General features: G+C 28.2%; 5 protein-coding genes across 5 annotated transcripts; 3 read left to right on the forward strand and 2 right to left on the reverse strand.

Annotated features, from left to right (window-relative positions):
* Positions 1-209: 209 nt before the first annotated feature.
* OCT59_014004 (uncharacterized protein) lies at positions 210-2,065 on the forward strand. The gene has a single exon (XM_025315065.2). It carries the CDS (start codon positions 315-317, stop codon positions 1,926-1,928), a length of 1,614 nt encoding a protein of 537 aa, XP_025183684.1. The 5' UTR covers positions 210-314; the 3' UTR covers positions 1,929-2,065.
* Positions 2,066-2,904: 839 nt separating this feature from the next.
* OCT59_014005 (uncharacterized protein) lies at positions 2,905-8,209 on the forward strand (the record flags this gene model as incomplete). Its single annotated transcript, XM_025324917.2, has 14 exons — positions 2,905-3,006; positions 3,074-3,715; positions 3,814-4,191; positions 4,309-4,430; positions 4,534-4,659; positions 4,761-4,837; positions 4,922-5,055; positions 5,165-6,541; positions 6,622-6,690; positions 6,765-6,848; positions 6,938-7,210; positions 7,298-7,462; positions 7,551-7,625; positions 7,710-8,209. 14 exons carry the CDS (start codon positions 2,905-2,907, stop codon positions 8,046-8,048), a joined length of 3,963 nt encoding a protein of 1,320 aa, XP_025183683.2. The 3' UTR covers positions 8,049-8,209.
* A 1-nt stretch (position 8,210) lies between these two features.
* OCT59_014006 (uncharacterized protein) lies at positions 8,211-11,784 on the reverse strand. Its single transcript, XM_025315064.2, has 17 exons — positions 11,645-11,784; positions 11,508-11,577; positions 11,385-11,437; positions 11,242-11,317; positions 11,105-11,151; positions 10,896-11,030; positions 10,768-10,829; positions 10,554-10,701; positions 10,246-10,482; positions 10,121-10,175; positions 9,899-10,032; positions 9,654-9,824; positions 9,343-9,582; positions 9,175-9,254; positions 8,973-9,096; positions 8,739-8,904; positions 8,211-8,658 (listed from the first exon to the last, which is right to left on the reverse strand). Exons 1-17 carry the CDS (start codon positions 11,753-11,755, stop codon positions 8,390-8,392), a joined length of 2,178 nt encoding a protein of 725 aa, XP_025183682.1. The 5' UTR covers positions 11,756-11,784; the 3' UTR covers positions 8,211-8,389.
* A 6,879-nt stretch (positions 11,785-18,663) lies between these two features.
* Positions 18,664-20,218, forward strand: OCT59_014007 (uncharacterized protein). The gene has a single exon (XM_025315063.2). The coding sequence runs from the start codon at positions 18,696-18,698 to the stop codon at positions 19,758-19,760; it is 1,065 nt and encodes a 354-aa protein (XP_025183680.1). The 5' UTR covers positions 18,664-18,695; the 3' UTR covers positions 19,761-20,218.
* A 476-nt stretch (positions 20,219-20,694) lies between these two features.
* On the reverse strand, positions 20,695-23,288 carry OCT59_014008 (uncharacterized protein). Its single transcript, XM_025315062.2, has 3 exons — positions 22,061-23,288; positions 21,943-21,980; positions 20,695-21,866 (listed from the first exon to the last, which is right to left on the reverse strand). Exons 1-3 carry the CDS (start codon positions 23,151-23,153, stop codon positions 20,832-20,834), a joined length of 2,166 nt encoding a protein of 721 aa, XP_025183679.2. The 5' UTR covers positions 23,154-23,288; the 3' UTR covers positions 20,695-20,831.
* Positions 23,289-23,583: the final 295 nt, after the last annotated feature.

Below are 23,583 nucleotides of genomic sequence, written 5' to 3' on the forward strand. Positions count from 1 at the left end.
AGTACTTGACAATCCTTATTTTTCGGATTGTTGATTTGGTGAAACAATTTTTACTTAGTATCACTTTGTAACAAAAACTTTGTAACCTTGAGATCTCACTAGATATCTTGAGTCGCAGTTTTGTTTATTCCGAAAATTCTTCGGAGGTTACGTTGCCATATCCGAATATTTTTATTTTGAATCTACAATCTGTTGTTGCTTTGTACTTGTTAATAATATATACACATGAGTGTAAATGAACCACTTATAATTTCCTGAAAAAAAAAATTTTTTACCTCTTGAATTTCATCAATTTACCTTTTGTCTCATCAAAGATGATATTCACATTAATATTCGCTACAATAATATTATATATCATACAATCTTACTATAAATATTTTACAAGAGTAAATCCATTACCTGGTCCAATTCCATTACCAATAATAGGAAATTTGAAATTATCAGTATTTAGGAATGCAGATAAATTTTATAGTGAACTTAAAAGAAAATATGGAGATATTTGTGAAATAATGCTTTCAGGAAGACGTGTAATCATATTAAGTAATCCAAAAGATTTCAATAAAATGTTTACTATGTCTACCAAATCACCTTATACAACTCGTTTTCCAATGTCAGGTGGATTGGCAGATATTTTCCCACCAACTTTTGGAGTATCATCAAATAAAGATATAAAATCTTGGAGATATAATAGACATTTATTTGTACAAGTTGTCATGTCATCACCTTACTTACAAGGAGTTTTAAATTGGACAAATAAATGCTTTTTTGAACTAGAATCTTATTTGAATGATTTATATATGATAAATGAAAATACTCCAAGAGAAATAGATTTAAACAAATGGATAGTTAGATTTACGAATGATGTTACTGCTGTATTAACATTTGGTGAAAGGGCATATACAATGATGGCTTATTATGAAGTTTTATCTAAAGAGGATAATAGAAAACGTTCTTCTGAAATAAAATTGGTTTCATATAATACCGTCGAAAAATCCGAAAAATTTATTGAATCCTTTAAAATTTATTTAGGTGGTGGAACATTTTTTATTGTTGTACCAAGATTACTTCGTAATTATTTTCCTGGATTAAAAGGTAAAACTCAAAGATTATATGCTAATCGGGATTATTTATACAATGCATTTTCTGAACTCATTACACAACGTCGTAAAGAAATTGAAAATGAATCTATTGATGAAACTATCAATAGAAGAGATATGTTATCCTCATTAATTATATCTAATACTGAGAGAGATACAAAAAGAAAGGATTCTAATTCACATTCGGAAAATGAATTACATAATAAGCCAATGACTGACGAACAAATTCGTTTTAATTTGATCGATGCTTTCTCAGGTAGTTCAGATACGACATCAAATTTTATTTCTATCTTAATTTATTATATAACAAAATATCCAGAAGTTAAGAAAAAAATCTTTGATGAAATTGATAATATATTTAATGGTGATATTACTCGCCCTGTAACTCAAAATGACATCAAGGAATTAAAATATTGTCCTGCAGTAATTAGAGAAGTTTCAAGATTTCATCCTATTCTTCCAACGTTACCTCGGTATATAACTGAACCTGATAATTTAGCTGGTTATAATTGGTCCGCTGGTACTCAATTTTATTTTAATATTACTGGAATACTTCAACATCCTTCTTATTGGGAAGATCCAGAAAAATTTATTCCTGAAAGATTTTTTGACGACCAATTAAATAAAGATTTACGAAATTTATTATTTGGTTTTGGTGTTCGTAATTGTCCTGGTTATAAATCTTCTATGATTGAATTGCAATGTTTTTTGTGTCTTTTATTTAGAAAGTATGATATAGAATTAGTTGATCCTAATGTTCCTTTGAAAACTGTCATAGGATTCCTAACAGCTTGTCTTGAGTTACCTGTCAGGATTAAATTGAGAAAGTAGAATTTCAACTTATATATGAAAGAAAAGAATTCTATTTAATATTTTTAATTAGGGGTAAAAGTCAGGTGAAGGGGATTAATTAGTAATAACGAAATTAAGTATTTAAATAAAGCGATTTACAAAAATTGAAACAAAGTAATACAAGATAATATATGCTATACTATATACAATATAAAAAACTCCCCTACCTCACGATTTACAATATAAAGAGGGAGTATGCATTATCTGAATTAATCACACCACCGAAAATTAAATAGCGGGTTGGTTACATTTTTGTATCCGCGTAACTTCCTTACCCTTTTTTATCCGTCAATTTTTTATTAAAAAACGTCATAATGATTATTGTATAACACATAAGGCATATTGTATCTTTCCTTTTTTGCTTGTTTAAGCAAGCATACATTTCGTATTAAAAAAAAAAAAAATAACTGGAGTTTCTACTTTCCTCTCGCCCATTACAAAAATTTTAATTACGTTATTTTGAAAATTGAGAAAGTTATTCTAATTCTAATGTTATTTGTATGATTAAAGTTTATATTTAAAAGGTATTATTATGTTCGAAAATTGTTCCAATCCAATTTCATTAATAGCCAAATTGATCCAATTTAATTACTCAACATTAAGCCTTGAATTTAAATTCCGACAACGTAGTATAAGGTAATTTGATAGAATATTTAATATGATGATGTGATCATTATTTATTCCTTTTTTGGTTTAAAAATTATTTTATTTTTATTTTTACTCTGATTTTTTAATTTTTAATTTTTAATTTTTTTTTAATTTTTTTTTTGTTTTTAGTGACTGAATGGATTGTTCTTTACCTACCGATAATTCTCAAAACACTTCTAAATCGAATAATAATCCTATATCATTAGGTGACATTGATAGTGACCAATTATTTGATCCAAATATTTTTGGAACTTGGTTAAATGAAATAGAAAATAATGATCATTCAAATTCGGATAGTCCTAAAACTATGGTAGATTGTAATAATGTAATGACAGAACTTCAATATTCCGATTTATCGATAATTCCAGAACAAGATGAAGAATCAAATAATTTATATGATAATACACCGGTATTTTTAAATGAACTCCTTTTTTTTTTTAAAAAAAAAAAATAACTAATTGATCAAATTTATTTAGAATAAAACGAGTATACGTGGTTCATCGCGTAACATGTTACATAATAAAAGAACATTGTTAGAGCAAAATAAGGCTCTTAAGAAATCGAACAATATAGTTAATTCAACACAATTGAAACAAAATATAAATAATGATAAAGACATTAATTATAATAATAATAATAACTTATCACCGTTAAAAACTAATTTGCGTGATATAATAGCTGTTAATGGAAATGGAGTGGATTCGAATAAGAGTCCAACATCAAATGGACCTTCGGTTAATTCAGACCAAGGCCTACATTCTCCGACTTCTGTACAATCTCAATCACAATCAAGTTCAAAAGGATTTTTTAGTTCATGGTTTGGTTTATCCTCTACAAAGGTTGAAGGAACTCCGGAATTTTATGTAGAAAAATTGTTACAAAAGAGTATTTCATCAAAACCATTAGCAGAAAGGTTACAGTCATTACGTGTAACATTAACTACGGCAAAATTATCGTGGATAAAAGATTTTATAGATTGTGATGGATTGGCAGCATTGGAAAATGTTCTAGAGAGATATACAACAGGAACAAAGAGAGCTATTTCAAGAAATTCTGATCATGATGATAGAATTCAATCAGAATGCATTCGATGTTTAAGAGTCCTTTTAAACACAGAGGTTGTTAATTTATTCTTATATATTATTGTTTTTTTTATTAATTAAATGAATTTTATTCTCATATTTTTTCCTCTTCCTTGATACTTTTTATTCTTTAGTCTGGGTTTAATCAAGTTTTAAAATCTCCATCATTAATAAATAGTATAGTATTTTGTCTTCACACACCAAATAATAAATTAAGATCACACGTAGCGGATGTATTAGCAGCCATATGTGTAATGTCTCTAGAAGGTCATCAATTTGCATTATCAGCATTTTCAGATTTTAAACAATTTCATGAAGAAAAGTTTAGATTTCAATATTTAGTTGAAAGTTTGAGAGGAAACAAAGAAGAGGAAGAAAGTAGTGCATTTATGGAATATAAAACTGCTTCTTTACGTTTAATTAATGCCATTGTTAATTCACCTGAAGAAGTTGAAGAGAGAATGTTATTAAGAGATGAATTTCATAGGAGGGGATTATCAGAATTATTTGCCGTACGTGATGTGTTTTTTTTTGTGTGGGATTAATGGGAATATATGTATATATAAATGTATATATATATATATATATATTTTAAAAAAATTAATTTAATTAATTTAATTTTCTTTTAGATTTTTAAGACTTCGAATCCGCCTGAATTATTGTTGAATCAGATTTATTTATATGAAGAAGAAAATCAAGATGATGTAGATGAATTATATGAAAAAGTTCATGATCTTGTAAGAGATGCAAAGTATGTTGTTCGAATCTATTGAATTTCTTTTCCTTTAGAAGCATATATTATGTTATATTATTCAATCGATTTTGTTTAACTTTATATTCATTATTCTTTATAGTGATCCTATTTCTATAATTGTTGGACTTATAAGACAAGTTGAACATGACTATGATTTATATTTAAGAGTCACTGAAACTCTTAAAAATTTATTAAAAATTGCTTGTAATGATCCAGGAGAGGAAGAGTACGTATTTTTTTTCTTTATTTGAACGGGAATTTATTCTTAAAAAAAAAATTATGCTTAAAAATGAATTGATTAAATTGATTATAAATATAATTTTTTAGAAATTCTCAAAATGATACTTGGAACATTATTGAATTATTTATTGAAAGAATAAGTTCCGTAACAAATATCAAAGAAGGTATTATTAAAGTTCATATTTCATTAGATCAAATATAATTATTAGATAAACGCATCAAGTAATTAATTTATTTTAATTTGTTAGAATGGCAAATATTTTTAAACAGATTTCATGATTCAATTGATGATATAACTGGACAATATACGATAATTAATGAAAATATAACAAATGGTCAAATTGACAAAATGAGAAATAAATTAAATGAGTTAGAATCTAAGGTTTGATTTAAAAAAAAAAGGATTTTTTTATGGATAATTATGTTTTATTTTTTATTTTATTTTATTATTTTTTTTTTATTTACTAAATTATTATTATTATTATTATTAGGTTGAGATTTTAACAAAAGAAAAAGATGAAGCGTTAAAACAAGCAAAATTAAATTTAAATCAAGAAACTTCAAAGACAACAACCATAGATAATTTATCATCAGATGAAATTTCTGTTAATAATGAACAACCTGTTAATGTTTTAATTGATAATAATTTAATAAAAGATAAATCTAATGAATCTAATGAGAACAATAAATCTGATAGTAATTTAGAATTGTCATCCATGATAATTTCTTCAATATCTTCACCTTTAACACCTTCGCCAGATGAAGAATCCAAATCAATTTCACCGAGTAAGATAGACATTCCACCCCCACCTCCACCTCCACCTCCTCCACCGCCCAGTGTAGGAGCTCCGCCGCCGCCGCCGCCGCCTCCACCTCCTCCACCATCTAATGTAGGAGCTCCACCACCACCCCCTCCACCTCCGCCACCATCTAGTGTAGGAGCTCCACCACCACCACCACCTTTACCGCCCAGTGTAGGAGCTCCTCCACCTCCACCTCCACCACCGCCCAGTGTAGGAGCTCCACCACCACCACCACCACCACCACCACCACCACCTCCTCCTCCTCCTCCTCCTCCACCGCCAGGCGTAGGAGCTCCACCACCACCACCACCACCTCCTCCTCCACCGCCAGGCGTGGGAGCTCCACCACCACCACCACCACCGCCACCACCTCCCGGAGGGGCACCACCACCACCACCTCCTCCTCCACCACCTCCCGGAGGAGCTCCACCGCCTCCTCCACCACCACCTGGTGTAGGAGTTCCACCACCACCACCTATACCTACGACATCGACATCAAAACCTATTCCCATACCAATTATAACATCTCCTAATATAATTAAACCAAATGTTCCCTTAAAATCATTATTTTGGAGTAAAATACCACCACATAAATTAAACTCAACAGTATGGGAAGATATACCAACTGAAGTTGTGAAAGAAATTCCTATAAATTATGTAGAGATCGAATCATTATTTCCAAAAAATACTTTGAGTAATGTAATAAAATCACCTACAGCACCTGCTAATTCAAAGAAAAGCAGTATAGTAACATTATTGGATATTAGTAGAGCTAATAATATCGGTATTATGTTAGCTAGAATAAAATGTACTTATATTGAAATTAAGGATGCTTTATTAGAAATTGATGATGAAAAATTATCCATTGAAAATTTAAGGAGTTTAAAAAATTATGTACCTACTAGCGAAGACAAAGAACTAATTAAAGAGTATAGTGATAATAATAATTTAGGAAATGCTGAAAAATATTTTAGGGAAGTTATGGAGATTCCTAGGTTATCCGAAAGATTAGGATGTATGATTTATAGGAGAAGATTTGAAATGGAAGTTCAAGAGTTGTCACCTGTAAGTTTAGATATACTTTTTTTTATTAAAATTTTAATTTAACTTTAATTACTTAATTGTTTAATATAATTATTATGTAGGAAATTGAAATAATAAATAATGCATATACTGAGTTGAAAGAATCCGAAAAATTTAAGAGGTTATTGAAGGTATGTCAAACAAATTTATTTATTTTAAAAAAAATGATCAACTGTCCGTTAATCTAAATATTTCTGTTTTATAGACGATATTAGTTTTCGGTAATTTCATGAATGATTCTACATTTAGGGGTAATGCTATAGGATATAAGTTGGATGTTCTCCTAAAGGTAATATTCCTTAGACCAATTTTTTTTCTTAAAAATATATATTTTTTTATATATAATTTTTTTAATTTAAACACTATTTATTTGATTAGATACGCGATACTAAAGCTGTTGAGAATAATTCAAAGGGGACATTAACATTATTACATTATTTAGCAGCAACACTTGAAGAAACTCAAAGTGATTTATTAACATTTATGGATGATTTACCACATTTAGAGGCGGCAGCAAGAATATCTGTTATAACTCTTATAGCTTCAGTTAATGAATTAACTAATGGTATTGATTCGATTAAAGAGGAAATTGATAATATGAAAAATCTTCAAATTAAACAACAAAATGATTATTTTGTTAAGATCATGGAGGTATATTTTTTTATCTTTTTTTCTTTCTTTGCTACATTTCTCTTCTCTCTCTTTTTTTTTTAACATTCCTTCGAATTTTTTATGTAGGAATTTGTGAAGAAAGCCGAATCTACTATTTTAGATATGCAAGATACCACACAAAACTTGGAAGAAAATTTGAAACAATTATTGATTTATTATTGTGAAGATCCAGTTGCTACCAAACCTGAAGAATTTTTTGGTATGATTGTATCTTTTGGTTCTTCTTTAATTGTAAGTATTTGATGTTACCTATTAATATTTTTATTTTCAAGTTTAGTTATATGCATAATTTAACTAACAAATTCTTTTTTATAAACAGAAAGCTAGACAAGAAAATGAAGAAGTTAGGAAGAAAATTGAGAAAGTAAAGCAGAAAGAAAATAGTAACCGTTTTGTAATTATAATAGTCTCTTCTCTTCTTATTTACTTTAACCGACATATTTCATTCTAATCCTATCTATTTTTATTCGAATCGTAGACTGCTGCACGTCGTCCTTCCGAAGTACCAAGTTTAGCATCAAGTTTAAATTCATTGTCACTTTCTGTAAAAGGTGATTTTGATGAAACAATTAGGGGATTAAGAAGCGGTCTTAAACCAAATCGTTCCCGACCTGTATCAAAAGTTTTTTCAGACGTAGAAACTAATTCTCCAAGACCTTCTTCTAGGATATTTAACAATGCTTCAAGACCTTCCTCTAGAATGTTCAATGCTACTTCAAGGCCTTCTTCTAGAATATTAAGTAATGTCTCAAGACCTTCATCCAGAATATTTACTAATTCTCGTCCTTCGTCAAGAGTTTATACTGATAAATTATAATTATTGCTTATTGTTGTGAATATAATAATATTTATATACCTATACTTATCATGATTGTAGTTTTAATAATGTATTTTTAGCATTAGATTTTTGGTTAACTTGTAAAATTAATAATAAAATATAAACAAAATAAACTTGTAAAAACGTAAAATAATTATTTTATGCGATCAAAATTCTTCTTTCAATTATTATTTTCTTTCGAATATAAAAATATGCAGTTTAAATCATTATTACTAAATAGCTTATTACAATTTAAATAGTGGATATTATTATTAATGTGTGCAAATTTAAATATAAGCCAATTTTATATTAATTATAATTACTTAATACTTTTAAATATTTTAAAAATTACTTCTAAATTTCTTAATTTCAACCATGACACTTTGTACATTAACAGGTTGATGTCTAATTCTGATTTTACCATCTCTTAAAGCTTCTTCTAACATGTTACAAAATCTAGTATAATAAATAATTAATTGTCCTAAAACTGAATGTAATATTGTTGTACCATTTTTGAAATTTGTAAAATGTTGGATTACTGAAGTATTTATTGATGTTATAGATTGTCTCCATGTTGCAGCAAAATCAGATGATACTTGGTCAAAAATTTCTATATGTAAATAATAATGATAACATTTAATATTAACAAAATTTAGACATTAATTATATAAATAAATTTAAATAAAATACCTGGTTCAATAACTGTAAGATCTTTTCCTTGTTCAACATTTTTTATAAAAGAAACTAAACTTCCAAAATGAGGTTGTAATTCCTCTTCAACAAATCCCGATATTTGACCATTCAATAATTCTTTGAAATAGTTAACTTCTGCTTCTATAACTTTGCCACCAGTATCCTATAAAATTATGTTATGATAAATATCTTCCTTTAAAAATTCAAGAGTAACAACTTAAAGGATCTTACATTCAAAATAGTTATAATCTGATCATAATTATTGATTAAGAATATTATTCGACTTTTACGATCATCAAAATTATTTGATAATTTATCGAGGAAATTTTCAACTTCATTTCTCAATCTCAACAAGCTGTATTATATGTATTATTATAGTTAGTTAATATTTACTGGGGAAAAAAAAATTCTTTTCAAAGTAAAAAATGTTTACCTATTTAACAGAATTGGATCATTATATTCTTCGTTTAGAGTCAATATTGATGCTGCAAATTCTCCATATCTTCGAGTCACCTAATTAAAGAATAAATTATAGAATAAATTATATAATATAAATGAATGGATATAATGCAATAAATGTACTGTAAAACTAGCAGCTTACGAAATGCGGATGAATATCTTTAACAATAAATTTAGTAGCAGCTTTTTTAACGCTATCAATATGCATGTTCATAATAGCCTGAAATCTGGGCCATAATAACATGTTTATTTGATTAGTATATCCCTCTAAAGCTGGTACTTTTCTTCTCTGTAATTCTAGGGCAAATTGTGTATTAAGTCTAATACAAATCAGAATTCCGATAGCATCGTAACTATTATCGACAAATTGCTTGGTAGAATCCTATAATTTATAAAAAGTAAATAAATCCTTCAATTAAATAATAATAATTATTGATGACTTTAGATACAAACCAAACCCATTTTGATTGTGGTATTAAAAATTTCAGAAAAAATATCTTTAGCAAGCTCTGCATTAGGTTTGTCATCTTTTGCAAAAAATTCTACAATAAAAAGATATTCTGAACTTGCGTTGTCTATAAAGGTTAAATTAAAACTTCTAAACAATGCTTCATTTGGATATCCCTATTTAAATATAAAAATTTATAAATATTGACATAAATTATTACAAATTCAAGTAGTTGAATATATAATCTTACTTTACTCTTGTTTTCAGCAACATGAACTAAAATCACTCCCGCATCCTGATTCCGAAGTGTTTTAATTCTGTCTTTCAAAACATAAATATTCGCTTTATCTTGCAGTGCAATTTTTCCGGTTCCCCAAAGACCACCTAACAAATCGAATACATTAATATAAGGTGTCGTTGGACAGGGTTGCACTCTTCAAGAAGAACTAATGTGAGAATTTTTCTAAAATACCTTTTCGGACACTCTCATCATAACCCATCATGTCATACTTATCTGCGACTGGATTCTTTAAAAAAAAAAATGATAAATATTTTTTAAATTCAAAATTAGATATACCAGCGCTTTAATAATTTTACCTGCAATTTTTGTAACTCCCTATTGTATTTCTCGAAATGATTGAAAAAGTACCAACGCATAGTGTTAACATAATTATGCATGACTTCTACAGCAACTTCACTATATCTTTCCATTAAAAACTTATAAAGTGCCTTATATTTTAATAAAATTGATTGTTGTAAAATTTGAACATTTGTGTTAGGTATACGAAGTGATCTAATTTTTGTTAAAAGAAAATCTCGTATTTTCTCAGTCGCCTAAAAAAAATTCACATTCAATATATATAAATTAAATTAAATAAATAAATAAATAAAATCAAATTACATACTTTTAATCGCAATTTTTCTAATTCTGGACCAACATCCTTAATTGCTTTAACATTCATTTTTTGATTACGTTTAACGTAAGTCATTTTCTTATTTAATTCAGTTAAATAAGCAAGCCAAATCTCATCAACTTCTCCTTCAGTAATTTTTCTAAATAAGATCATTCGTCAGCATAATCATAGAAATATCCCATCTACATAATAATGTTATAATTACTTGATCATAGGGGGTGGAATAACGGTTCCTTCCAAAACAGTATTCAATTGTTGTTCAACTGCCTAAAATATAAAAATAAAATAAATAAATCTAATTTTTAAAAATAATATTCATATACTTTAACTTACCGTACGATTCTTAAGTTTTATATTCATCGAAAATGATTTATCTTGCAATGTTTGGATCTCTGAACTGATGTTTCCTAAATCCATTTGAAAAACACTTAGCATATTTTCCATTGTTGCTAATATTTGATCACAAGACTATTAAAATAAAATTTGTTAGTAAATAATTTATAAACTATTATTTAGTAAGTATTCATTAAATATTTATAAACCTGAATTTGATTATGTAATTCTACAAAATTCTTTGCTTGACTAATATCTTAAGGAAAGTTGAAAGTAGTAAAGGATTTGGTGCGAAAATTAAAAAAATGAACAGTATGATAACTTTTTTATATATATAAAAAGATACAATCAACTTCATGTTCTTTTTCAATTCCATTTAATTCTTTTTCGACATTCCTAGCATACTCTCGCAAATCCATTCCCTAATAATAAGGCTAAATTATTTAAATATTAATTAAAACTGAATCAAATTATAAAAAAATTTCTTGCCTTTGTAAAAGCCTCGCGAACGAACTCATCTTCCTGAAATGATGATATATGATCTAATAAAAAAAAAATCATCAATGTCAATTGCATCATGAATTAATATTATTCATATGTATAATTCAATACCATCAACTTCATCGAAAGAAATTTCCCAGTCATAATCTCCAAGTAGACTATCTTCATCTTCAATAAATGTCTTATAGCAAAAGTAACGGAAAATTTAATATCTAAACTAAATTAAAAAAGAAAAAATCTATCCTTACTTGATCATTGGCTGTTCCTAATAATTTTTCAAATAATTTTTCATTTGGAGTCGCAGGTGTAAGTGAGTTTGAAGTTAAATGTCTTTCGGTATCCGCAAACTCTTCTACCATTTTCCTAAGAAAGTCGGCAAGTTCTATTTATAGTTTCTTGGTAAATTTACTTTTGGTATTACAAAGGTTTTTCGAATTTTTTTTATTTTACACGTGGTTTTATTTTTTGAGTTGTCAAAAAAAAATTTAAGGTTGACTGTTGCTCACATTGTGTAAGCTCGATCACTTTCGTAACACGAAAATGCCACGAATTGCCAAGAATAGTCAACGGACATAAATTTATAAATCGGTCAGCAAAAAAAATCATTGTTAATATTTCCCAACTTTTAAAGTGTATTTAGAGTTCATTATGCAATGTGTTTTACTTGTTCGAGATCACCCTCGTGCACTTGCATTGCAACCTTCTAATATTTCACATAGTTATGACTCGAAACCGGACGCGAATTTAGCGGTATTAGTCTTTGAAAATATTTATGAGAATTTTGATCCCTCACGTCCTCAATGTAATGTGTCACTTGTAAAAGAATCTGAATTTGATGCATATGAATATCGACAACTTAGCTCGGTATATGGCTGTCTTGGGTTATTGCAAGTAGAAAAAGGTATTTACTACTGAATAAAATACTTATTTGTTATTGATTTTATTAAGAATTTCCTTCGCTCAATTTTCGCTTGATCTTTAGACATGTTTTTGGCAGCTGTAACTAGCTGCACACACATTGGAGAAATTCGACCGGGAGAGTCTGTACATCGAATATTAGATGTAGAATTTTATTCACTCAATGATACATACGATACCTTATATGGTGTCAATAGAATATATGATGATAATGGACAGTTGCCTCTGCAAAACGAACAACCAGTGGTGCATCCATGCGCACCACTCAGAAAGCTATTATCAAATGGACATTTCTATTTTTCATCTGATTTTGACTTAACAAGAACTTTAAGCGCAAGGTATAAATTATTTGCTGTAATTATAAACGAATGAGTTCTAAATATTTATATTATTTGATTTAAAGAATAACGATGACAGCAGCAGATAAATATTCTTTTGATGATCATTTCCTATGGAATAAATATATGATAAAAGAGTTATTAAATTTTCGATCCAAACTGAGTAAAGCAAATCAAGAAGCGATGGATCGATGTGGATTCTTGGTTAGTATATGCGATTTGAGTGATCCATTTCATACCGTAATTAACATTCTTAATTTTCAGGTACTTGCTATTCAAGGATATATTGGCAGAAAAGAAGTAACGATAAAGTCAAATACAGCTTCTTTATCAGTTATATCTAAATTAAGTTGTAAACGTGCTGGTATATTATATATATATGTACATATATGTTTTCGGATTCTAGTTAAGTATTTCATCGCCGATTAATTTACACATATTTGTTAGGCACACGATATAACACTCGAGGAATTGATGATGATGGGAATGTTGCAAACTTTGTAGAGGCAAGTCTCTTTATTAAATACATGCGTTATCACTATGTAATTATTTTTTTCTAATTAATTTTTAAACCTTATTTTAGACAGAAACTATCTTGCAAATGTCTACTTCTTGTTTTTCATACGTACAAATTCGTGGCAGTGTTCCTGGTATGATATATGAAGTTAAATTTTAGCGATAAAAAAAAAATATTTCTAATTTTTATTTGTTTCAATTAATTACAATAGTATTTTGGGAACAACAAGTAAGCCATTTAAGGCTTTTTTTTTAAATGTGTAATATTATATCAGAAGGAATAATTAAACTTCTATACTAATAGGGTCTTCAAGTCATGTCGCATAAAATTCAAATATCGCGTGGGCCTGATGCAACACAACCAGCAGTTGAGCGACATTTTAATGAATTAGAGATAAGATATGGTGATGTTGATATAATCAACCTCCTTGGTGTAAAAGAAGGTGAATCTATCTTGAGTAAAGAGTATAAGGAACGTATTCTTAATTTAAATGAAAACAGCGGTGATAATTTCGTACGGATGAACAATTTTGACTTCCATACTATTTGTAAGAGTGGAAGTTATGAAAATGTCTCCTTGTTGATACACGACATTCAAGATCGATTAGAGTCTTTTTGTTTCTTTTTATTGGATATGGAAACGAATTCGCCCATATTCTACCAAAAAGGTGTTTTTAGAACGAACTGTGTGGACTGGTAGTGAAACAATTTCTATTTTTTGATGTCACGTTAATTTCTATTTTATATACCTTTATACTCATTACATTAATTGTTTTATAGCTTGGACAGGTATATATATATTCATGCATATAAACCATCAAAAATATTAAAATAGTAATATTGTTTGATTGTTTAGAACAAATGTGGTCCAAACGGTTATTTCAAAAACTGTCTTGGATATATATCTTCGACAAATAGAATCCGTCACGAAATACGACACAGAAAGTCTTTTTTCTCGACATTCCTATCTATGGGCTGAAAATGGGGATAGCTTGTCGAAAATTTATGCGGGAACAGGAGCTCTAAAGTCAGAGTATACTCGTAGCGGGAAGCTTACTTGGTCAGGTAATAACTTTACGAGTATTTCTAATTTTTCTTAGATTGTGTATTAATTAAGTAATTCATAGGTGTGATTGGAGATGCGACAAAAACTGTGAATAGATTTTACATAAATAACTTTCAAGACAAGTCAAAACAGGAAGTTATCGATTTGTTACTTGTGAGTATGAAAATTCCTATTGTAAATTTTAAATTAGTATTAATTTTATATTAAAATGACAGGGAAAGTTAATGTATCAAAAAGTAATCGAAATTCATGATCCGGTTCATGAATTAGTGTTGGAAGATATGCAGAAGAGGTTATAGATATTTTAATTTATTTATTTTGCTGATTTATTGTTTATTTGATCTATTTACAGTAATCGTAATTTATTTTACAGGGTAAATGACTTCTCTTCGAAATCTACAATAAATATATTTGTTGGATCAATTAATCTTAATGGATGTCTACCATCTGGAGAATCGCTGTCACCTTGGCTTTTTGCTTTCGATAGTCGTATGTAAAGTCACATTAATGACGTTTAAAAATCCCTCTTATAACTGTTTTGTAACATTTTAGATGAACCGGAACCTGATCTTTTTGTTATCGGCTTTCAGGAAATTGTTGAATTAATACCCCAACAGGTATTTAATTTATTGTTTCTAAACAATTGTGTTATTTTGTATTACATATTTATAATAATTCTTTTTAAAGATTGTTTCAGCAGATCCAGAAAAATTGTATGCGAAAAATATTTATTATGATTATATAAGGACCTACAAATAAATCTTAATTATGATATTATATTTAGACGAATATGGGAAAAAGAGATAAGCGATACTCTAAACAATCGACCTAATAAGCGTTCAAGTTATGTTATACTGAGATCTGGACAGTTAGTTGGAACAGCTCTTGTTATTTATGCAAGGGCGGATATAGTGTCCAATATACGTAATGTAGAATATATTATGAAAAAAGTTCGTTTTTTTTCTCTATTACTTTTGTTATCGTTTTGATATATTAATTATTTAAATTTGATTATTTGTTATAATTAAAGACTGGATTGCGTGGGATGGCAGGAAACAAAGGAGCTGTTGCAATACGACTTGACTATCATGATGCAAGCATGTGTTTTGTTACTGCACATTTAGCTGCTGGTAAGATAACATCCTTTTGATCATGAATACATTCTTGTTTATTGCTCATAAATAGTTATTCTAACTATCATAAATAATTTAGGTCAAACAAATATAGAAGAAAGAAATAGAGATTACAAGACCATAAATGATGGTTTACTTTTCAGAAATGCTCGTCGTCTTGAGCATCATGAGTAATAAAAAAAGTTATTATATTTTAGCTGTTTTCGTATATATAAATAATATTAAATTTTTTTTATTTTTAGATATGTTATCTGGCTAGGTGATTTCAATTATCGAATATCCTTAAGTAACGAAGAGGTATGTATTATCTACTAAATTAACTACTGTATTTGTTTTATAACACTCATGACCATTTACGCTATAGGTTCGAAGCCTCATAGAAAAAGAAGATTTTAGTAGACTGTTGGAAGCTGATCAGGTAATTTCATTTTATGTACTATATTTTGTATTTATAATTTCGGTTAAGAAAATAAATTATTTTGTTTAATAGTTGTCAAATCAAGTGGCATTTGGTCTAGCATTTAATGATTACATAGAAGGCCCTATAACTTTTCTTCCGACCTATAAATATGATGATGGTACCAATGAATATGATTCTAGGTATGGATTTAATAATTTCTTGTTAGTTTTTCATTGTAATATGTCTATTTTATTTATCGTATATTATTAGCGAGAAGGCACGAGTTCCTGCATGGACTGGTTAGTCGAAGTTTGATCTAATTTCCTATAAAAACTATATCATGTATTAAACTTTTCGTATTATTTAATAGATAGAATTTTGTACCGTGGTAATAAGATTCGGCAAATTGGATATTCACGGGCAGAAATAATGGTGTCAGATCATAGGCCAGGTAAAACATTCAATTTTATTTGTAAGGATGTAAATATATATATTTGTCTATAATTTAATTAATTTTGTATATATATCCATAGTAATGTCATCATTTGACATTGAAGTAAGTAATGATTTGTTTTCTTGTTTTTTTTTAAAAAAAAAAAATGATTGTTTTACATAATTACAAATTATTAGGTGATCAAATATGATGAAGTTGCTAAAGAAAGATTACAGAGAGAATTGTATTTAGAAAAATTACAACTTGTATCACAAAGTAGTGTTGAAACTTCGTCAAATGATGAAAATAAATGGAATAAATTAGCAAAGAATGTTAGGAAAGTCAATAATCCTTTGCTAGATACCAAATCCAATGTTAAGAAGCTCGAAGACAAAAAGGTTGAACCCGCTGTTGGTGTTTTGATTGATTTTGAAGATAAGGATAATAGTAAAGAGGAAGATTGTTAGTACTTATATGACCATATGACCAAATGTTATTTTCGTTTAATAATAGTATTTATACTAGCATTTATATTTTACATTTTTCATTAGTGCCCCCACCAAGTTCAGAAACATACCAGTGGTGGAATTCAGGTGAATTAAATGTATTAAATATTGCATGAAATTGTAGAGTAATATAACTCATGAAACAAAATTTTCTTTTATAAATGAATAATTAAAAGCATCATCTTCCTCAACGTCATCTCTGGTTGTTGACAAGAATGATATTGATAAGGAGTTTCGCAACATATCAAGCAATCCATTTCATGAAGACTTAATGATAAGAAAACCCGGGCCTCCACCACCACCCAAACCTAATTCATTATCCTCAAATATATTAACTCCAAGAAAAATAAATGATAGTGATAGTAAGAATAATATAAGTAAAGATACACAAGGTATAAATTCAAGCAAAGAGCATAAGAAATCAAACCCATTTTTTGAGGATGATGATTCATTTTTGTCATCAGTTCCAAAATTTGAAGATATATCGTCAAAATCAAATTTAGGTGACTAATTGATGATGATTACTTATTAAATTTCTTATCAATTTTATTGATTTATTATTATTTTATTATTATTATTATTATTATTTAGATACATCATCGGTAATTAGAACAAAAGCAAAGAATCCTTTTTTGGAAAATGATGACAGTGATGGTAATAACCAATTAATAGATTTGTCCGCTAACAACACCAATTCTTTACCAAAATCAGGTAAATTCTTTGATACATTTAGCTTATTTATTTGTTACTACTATTAATAATTTTTTTAATTTTCTTAGTTTTACCTAAAAACAATCGTGATACAAATTGGACACCATTAACACCGACTAAGGTTAATAACAATAATAAGTGAGATCAAATAAATTTTAACTATAAATTATATAAATTATATTTTTTGTATTTAATTTTAATTTGAATAGATGAGTTTTAATTATTAAAAATTATTGATATTAATATCATTGTGTCTTTTTAATAACGGTAAACTCATATTATTGTATTATTTTGTATATTATTTATATTATTTAGATATTTTACTTTAATATTATGTATTTTAAGTAATAATTAATTATAAATAAATATATGACGATAACTTGATAACTTTTTACTTCCAGAAAGTATAAATGAATTTTATGATTAAGGAAGGTTACCTTAAATTTAAATACAGAGAAATTTTAAAAAAAACTAAAATATCACATTACTACTGATCTATCTTCGAAAAAATATAATTTACATAATAACTATATTTAATATCTTAAAGACTGTATTTAACATAATAAAGTAAACTCACAATTTATCAATAGGTGAAATGGGATATATTGAAACAATATATTATGGCTAAACTACAGGTCAGGAAAATGAGGAAATATAGCAATATTTGGGAATGGCTTTTGTTTTACAAAGCCATATTCTTATTAAAAATTTCAAGTAATTAGCAATTTTATGTGCCAATGGATCTAATCATCTTATTATGAACAAAAAAAATTTCAATTAAAAAAGTAAAGAATTGAGAAATTAAGAATTAAAAAGATCTATTTTTGAGCCTATGAACAAGCTATTTTCGGGTAAATGATTTATGTATTCTACATCGCTTTTTTAATAGTGTGATACAAACTGCAAGCCAAAATTTGATTAAAGTATTCAATCTGTGCAATTCACTCTTCCGATCCAAGTCATAATAGGATACATAATATGAAATTGATCTGCACAAGTAAACAAAGTTGTGTTAAAAAAGGTAAGAGCCAAACAAAAATGTATATTAGGGATTGTGTTCAGTTTTTATGCTAGTAGCCTTTATTTTAAGAAAAGGATGTACGAATGATATTTAAAATATCTTTGGGCACTATTAATGATCGATTATTATGACGTTATATGTAATCATTGAATCATTTACAATAACAAAAAAGGTTAGATTTTTATGTAACATTTAAAAAAATCCAATATTATTTATAATTTCATTGCTCTCTCTTTTTCCAAAAAGAACCAAAGAAAATGAGTACTCAAATCCTCACTAAAAAAGTTAATCTTGAGAATGATCTTAAAGAACATTTTCCAATAAAAGATAAAATTTCTCGAATTTTTCCTGATACAAATGTTCATGCCATTTCAGTTGATTACGATGAAACTCCCTCAAATAATCAATCTATACTTAAACAAACAATGACTTCTCACGGACTAGCTGCTGGGATTCTTCATGCTTATAACCATCATCAACACTTACGACTAACACCTGATGATATTTGGTTAACTATCGCACAAGGAGTTAGTCATCACATTAATTATAATGCAGAAAGATTTCGTTTTCGCTTTGTTAGCCACGAAGGTAAAAAAGAGATTTCTATTTTAGCCAATGATATTTTGCATATGAAAGATTCTCGCCTTGAAGGTGATTGGCCCGAAGTAGTAAATAGGTTGGTCGTGCAAACTGATCAAGCTGTAGAAAAAATTGATATAAAATCTCTTTTAGAATGTGATTTTTCTACAACAACAAAAATTTCTCTTACTGCTAGTCGTATCGTTCTATTGGATATGGTCAAAGCGTATTTTTCATATAAAGTGTGTTTACTTTGTGGGATTCCTAAAGTTACTCTCGAAGGTACTTTAGAAGATTGGACAAAATTACAAGAGAAAGTCATTCAGTTACGTCAATTGGATTTAGATATGGATTTTTGGTTAGATAGATTGGATCCAGTTGTATGGAAATTAGTTGAAACTTATAAAGGTGAAGTTGACGAAGAATTTTGGGCAACAATCGCCTCAAGACAACAATTTGGTTCGGGTCCTAGGAATATTAATGGATGGATGATGGCCTTCTATCCTTATGAAAGAGATGGAACAAAAATAGTTTATAATTCAATTGAACCAGATGATATTCCTGATGGAAGAGTTGCTGTTCCATTTACGACTGATACTGGATTAAATTTAAAATTTATTGCTGGATTTTTGGGTGCGCAACAAGCAACTTTTGAGAATTCTAATGAAATAGCTGTTTCACCAGTCATCGGTTGGTTTGTTATTGATGACAAAACTACAGAGGAAAATGCAGATAATGAATGAATTGTTAGGAGAGAGAAGCTAGTTTAATTTATATAACTTTTAAATACTACTACAAAAAATTTTTCCTTCATATGTATAATTTTTTTTTTATTTTTTAAACCAATAAAGAGCGTTAAAGAAAAGCCAACAATTATCTTGTTTTTTCGGCAAAGCTGATTATTTTAGCATGTGTTTCAACTTAGAAAATTAAAAATCAAAATCAATTTAAATCGGGGCCTTAATAATTGCTGATATTTGAATTTTATCCAAGAAAGGAAGAAAGGAAAGACCTACGTGATTATTCTACGCGTTCAAATCGCTGAAATGCTGAATCGATAAGTATATTCAAGTATATTCATCGGCATCGTCGCTATGTTAGGAAACTGCCACAAAGTTCAATGTGATTGCAATTATTCTTCGGATTTTCATTCATAAATTTATATGTAGAATTCTTTGAGTATACACTGTGATTAATAAATTTTTTGATATTAATAATCATTAATCGAAAAGGCTACAAGGTATATACAGTTTTATATGCACTAATGTCGCAAAAGAATACACCCCGCAGTTTATTTCAAAATCGCAAGTATTACTTTATGATCGATCATGACGCTCGATTTGCTTATTACTTACATTTTCACTACAGTGACACCTCTCTAAGTGCACCCCCACCCCCCCTGGGACATAGTAAAAAAATAGTAGAATGTGTACTTAGAGAGGGTGTGCATTTATAGAGAGTAAAATATTAAGAGCTCTTATAAGTTGGGGTTGGGACCAGGCCCACCATGTACTTAAAGAGAATTTATATAGTGCGTGGGTGCACTTTTAGAGGTGTCACTGATTTTGCTCATTTTTTTAACACTCATTTAGATCCTGGTACTGCTTGAACATCGACACCTTTTAAATCTATATAATCTGTTTAAATTCACAATTCGCTTAACAAACACTATAAATTCCAAAACAAGAATAAAAAAATAAATATCTGTTTATTTTGATTTCAAAAAAATAGAGGAACAAAACATGAAAATCAAATTGAAACGGAATATTATAAACAAAACTAAAAATACTTTAATTTGATCTAAAAAAATACAATTAAATAGTGATATCAAGTTTCTTTAAAGCGTCGATCGCTTTTTCATGCCCTTTTAATGCAGCAATTTTAAGATATTCGATACCTTTATCTGTATTTTTGGGTGCATGTTGACCTTTAGTATAACACATTCCTAAATTATACATAGCCAAAATATAACCATTTTCTGCCGATTGAGTTAAATAATCTAAAAAAATATCTGGATTAACTTTAATAAATTCCATAGCATATCTATATTGAGCTTCTGCAACACCAGCATCTGCTGCCTCTTTAAATAATGGGATAGCCTTTTTTTTATCTTTTTCGACGTAATATCCTTCCGATAAATAATGGGCTTTCCAAAAAAGAGCATTTTTATTACCAAGTTCTGCATGAGCATTAAAATATTCCCAAGCAAGTTTTTTATCTTGTTCCGTTTTATTAGGTTTATTATGAAGTTCAATTACGTTATTGAAAGGTAATAAATCATCATCATCATCATCATCAAAAACTATATTATAATCTTCGTCCATTTTAATACTATTTTCCATATTAGAACTCTGTGAATTTTCCAATGATGTAGTAGTCGAATCATTGTTGTCTTGTTCATAGAATGACATTGGACTACTTTCACAAGAAAAGGTCCTTCCAAGAATTGCTGAAACAGCAGGATCTTGCGGACGATCACGAGGATCTTGTTTCCATGCTAAAGTGATAATTTCAGTAAAAGTTTCAATAATGTCACTTGGACCTTTCTCAAAATTTAAAGTTTCTCGATTTCCATTAATAACATATTCAATAATATCATCAGATTTATCAATATGATTATATGGGACTCTGTTAAAAGAAAGTTCCCAAAGGAACATTCCAAAACTAAACATTTCACATGCACCAGTATATCGTACGTAACTACCCTCACGTTCAGAATGATAAGTTGCAAGCTTTTCTGGAGCCATCCAACGAATTATTGATTTAGGATCTGTTACTTCTTTAGAATTCTCTCCCATCGCACGACTAAGTTCGAAATTAGATAATTTACATTTATATCCGCTTGTTACCTATTAATAGTAATAGACTAGTTAGAATTTTTTTTAAGAGAGAACGGACATCATTGTAATGAAATTAGGTAATCACCAATATGTTTTCCGCCTTCACATCATGATGCAAAATTCCTAACAAAAGAAGATTTTAAAAAAAATTATCAATAAAGATACAATAATAATTTGACCAAAATTTTGTTAATAAAATTTACCAATGAAGTGAAGGAAACAAAGACCTCGAAAAATATCTCTTGCTATGAACAATTTAAGTTGCCAAGAAAGTTTTGTATTTTCATAAACATTTTTTAGATTATTAAATTCAGCCCATTCAATAATCATATAATCCTCGGCGTCCATTTTTGTAATTCCATAAAATTTAATTATATGAGTACAATCTTTTAATTGATTCCAAATAGCCAACATACCACGAATTTTTTTTGATTCAGGAGTATCTCCATCGATAGGAAATTTAATTATTTTACAAGCTACATCCTGAGCATTATATCTCCTGAGTTTGATATTACCATGGTGTTTAATGGATTCATGTGGTAATATTGATTTTGCATCAATTTTTGGTGGATTTATATTATCGACAAGGGAATTATTTTGCATTTCTTTAGAATTATCAATTATTGTAGCAAGAACTGATAATTTTTCCATCACAAGATTATGATTCTCTTTCATATCTTTATAAACATCTTTATAACATCCATTTAAATCATCTAAAGACTTTTTAATTATTTTATTTTCTTTCTCAGAATCAACAAACTGTTCAATAGTGATAGCAAGTTGTAATGCTTTATAAGCATGATCGAATTCATCTCTATATTCTTCAAATTTACCTTTAATATAATTAGCATAAACATATTTTTTAAATCCCTTGACTCCAGAAATTTCTTCAATAAACCCTTTAATATCACCTAATACTCTATTAAAACGCATAACCGATTTATAATAACCTTTTCGATGTAATATTTCATCATTTTCATCTTTATTCCTTATCAATAATCTTATTGATGTCATTGCTAACTCTACCCTGTCCGCCATTATTCTACAAATTTCTCTATTAATTTTCGCTCTTTCATAGATATCTATGATAATATTTGCTAATTTAATTGCTACTTCTAATTCTGGTACAATTTTTTCGACGATTTCTGTTGTGGTTTTAAAAATTAATATTCCATTTTCCTTATAACTTTTTTTAAATAATGAAAACTTTTTGGATTTTTTTGCTGTTTCATATTGAGCTTTATCGTCATCAGGTCCGGAAGTTATTTTGGGAAAATTTCTATTTAAAATATTCATTTTTTTCTTTCTTTTTTTTTGTCGACGTTGAATAACTCATATCTCTTATATAAATCCTTATGTCAAAACGTAGTAAAGCAGAATGCGTTTCGGCCGGGCATTTCACCGAATAATATAAGTTTAAATCATTGTATTAAAAATAACAATATATAATGTTTCAATTCACCCAATTTATACCGTTTTTGTGACCAAATTTGGTAATTAAGGGGCTGATTATCCTATTATTTACACGTTAAATGTAACAAAGTGCATTTATTTAATGATAAATGGTTGATTGAACTTAAAACAATATTAAAGTTATAAAGTTATAACGATGTTCCTAATATAATGTTTCACATTATAAGTGATAGGGTTCACGATAAGGTTATTGGAAGATTGAGTGTAACAATAAATTTTCGTGAGAATAAAAAAATTTTAATTTCACCTAATT

Source organism: Rhizophagus irregularis, chromosome 21 (assembly GCF_026210795.1).
Source record: "Rhizophagus irregularis chromosome 21, complete sequence".
NCBI classification, from domain to species: Eukaryota; Fungi; Glomeromycota; class Glomeromycetes; order Glomerales; family Glomeraceae; genus Rhizophagus; species Rhizophagus irregularis.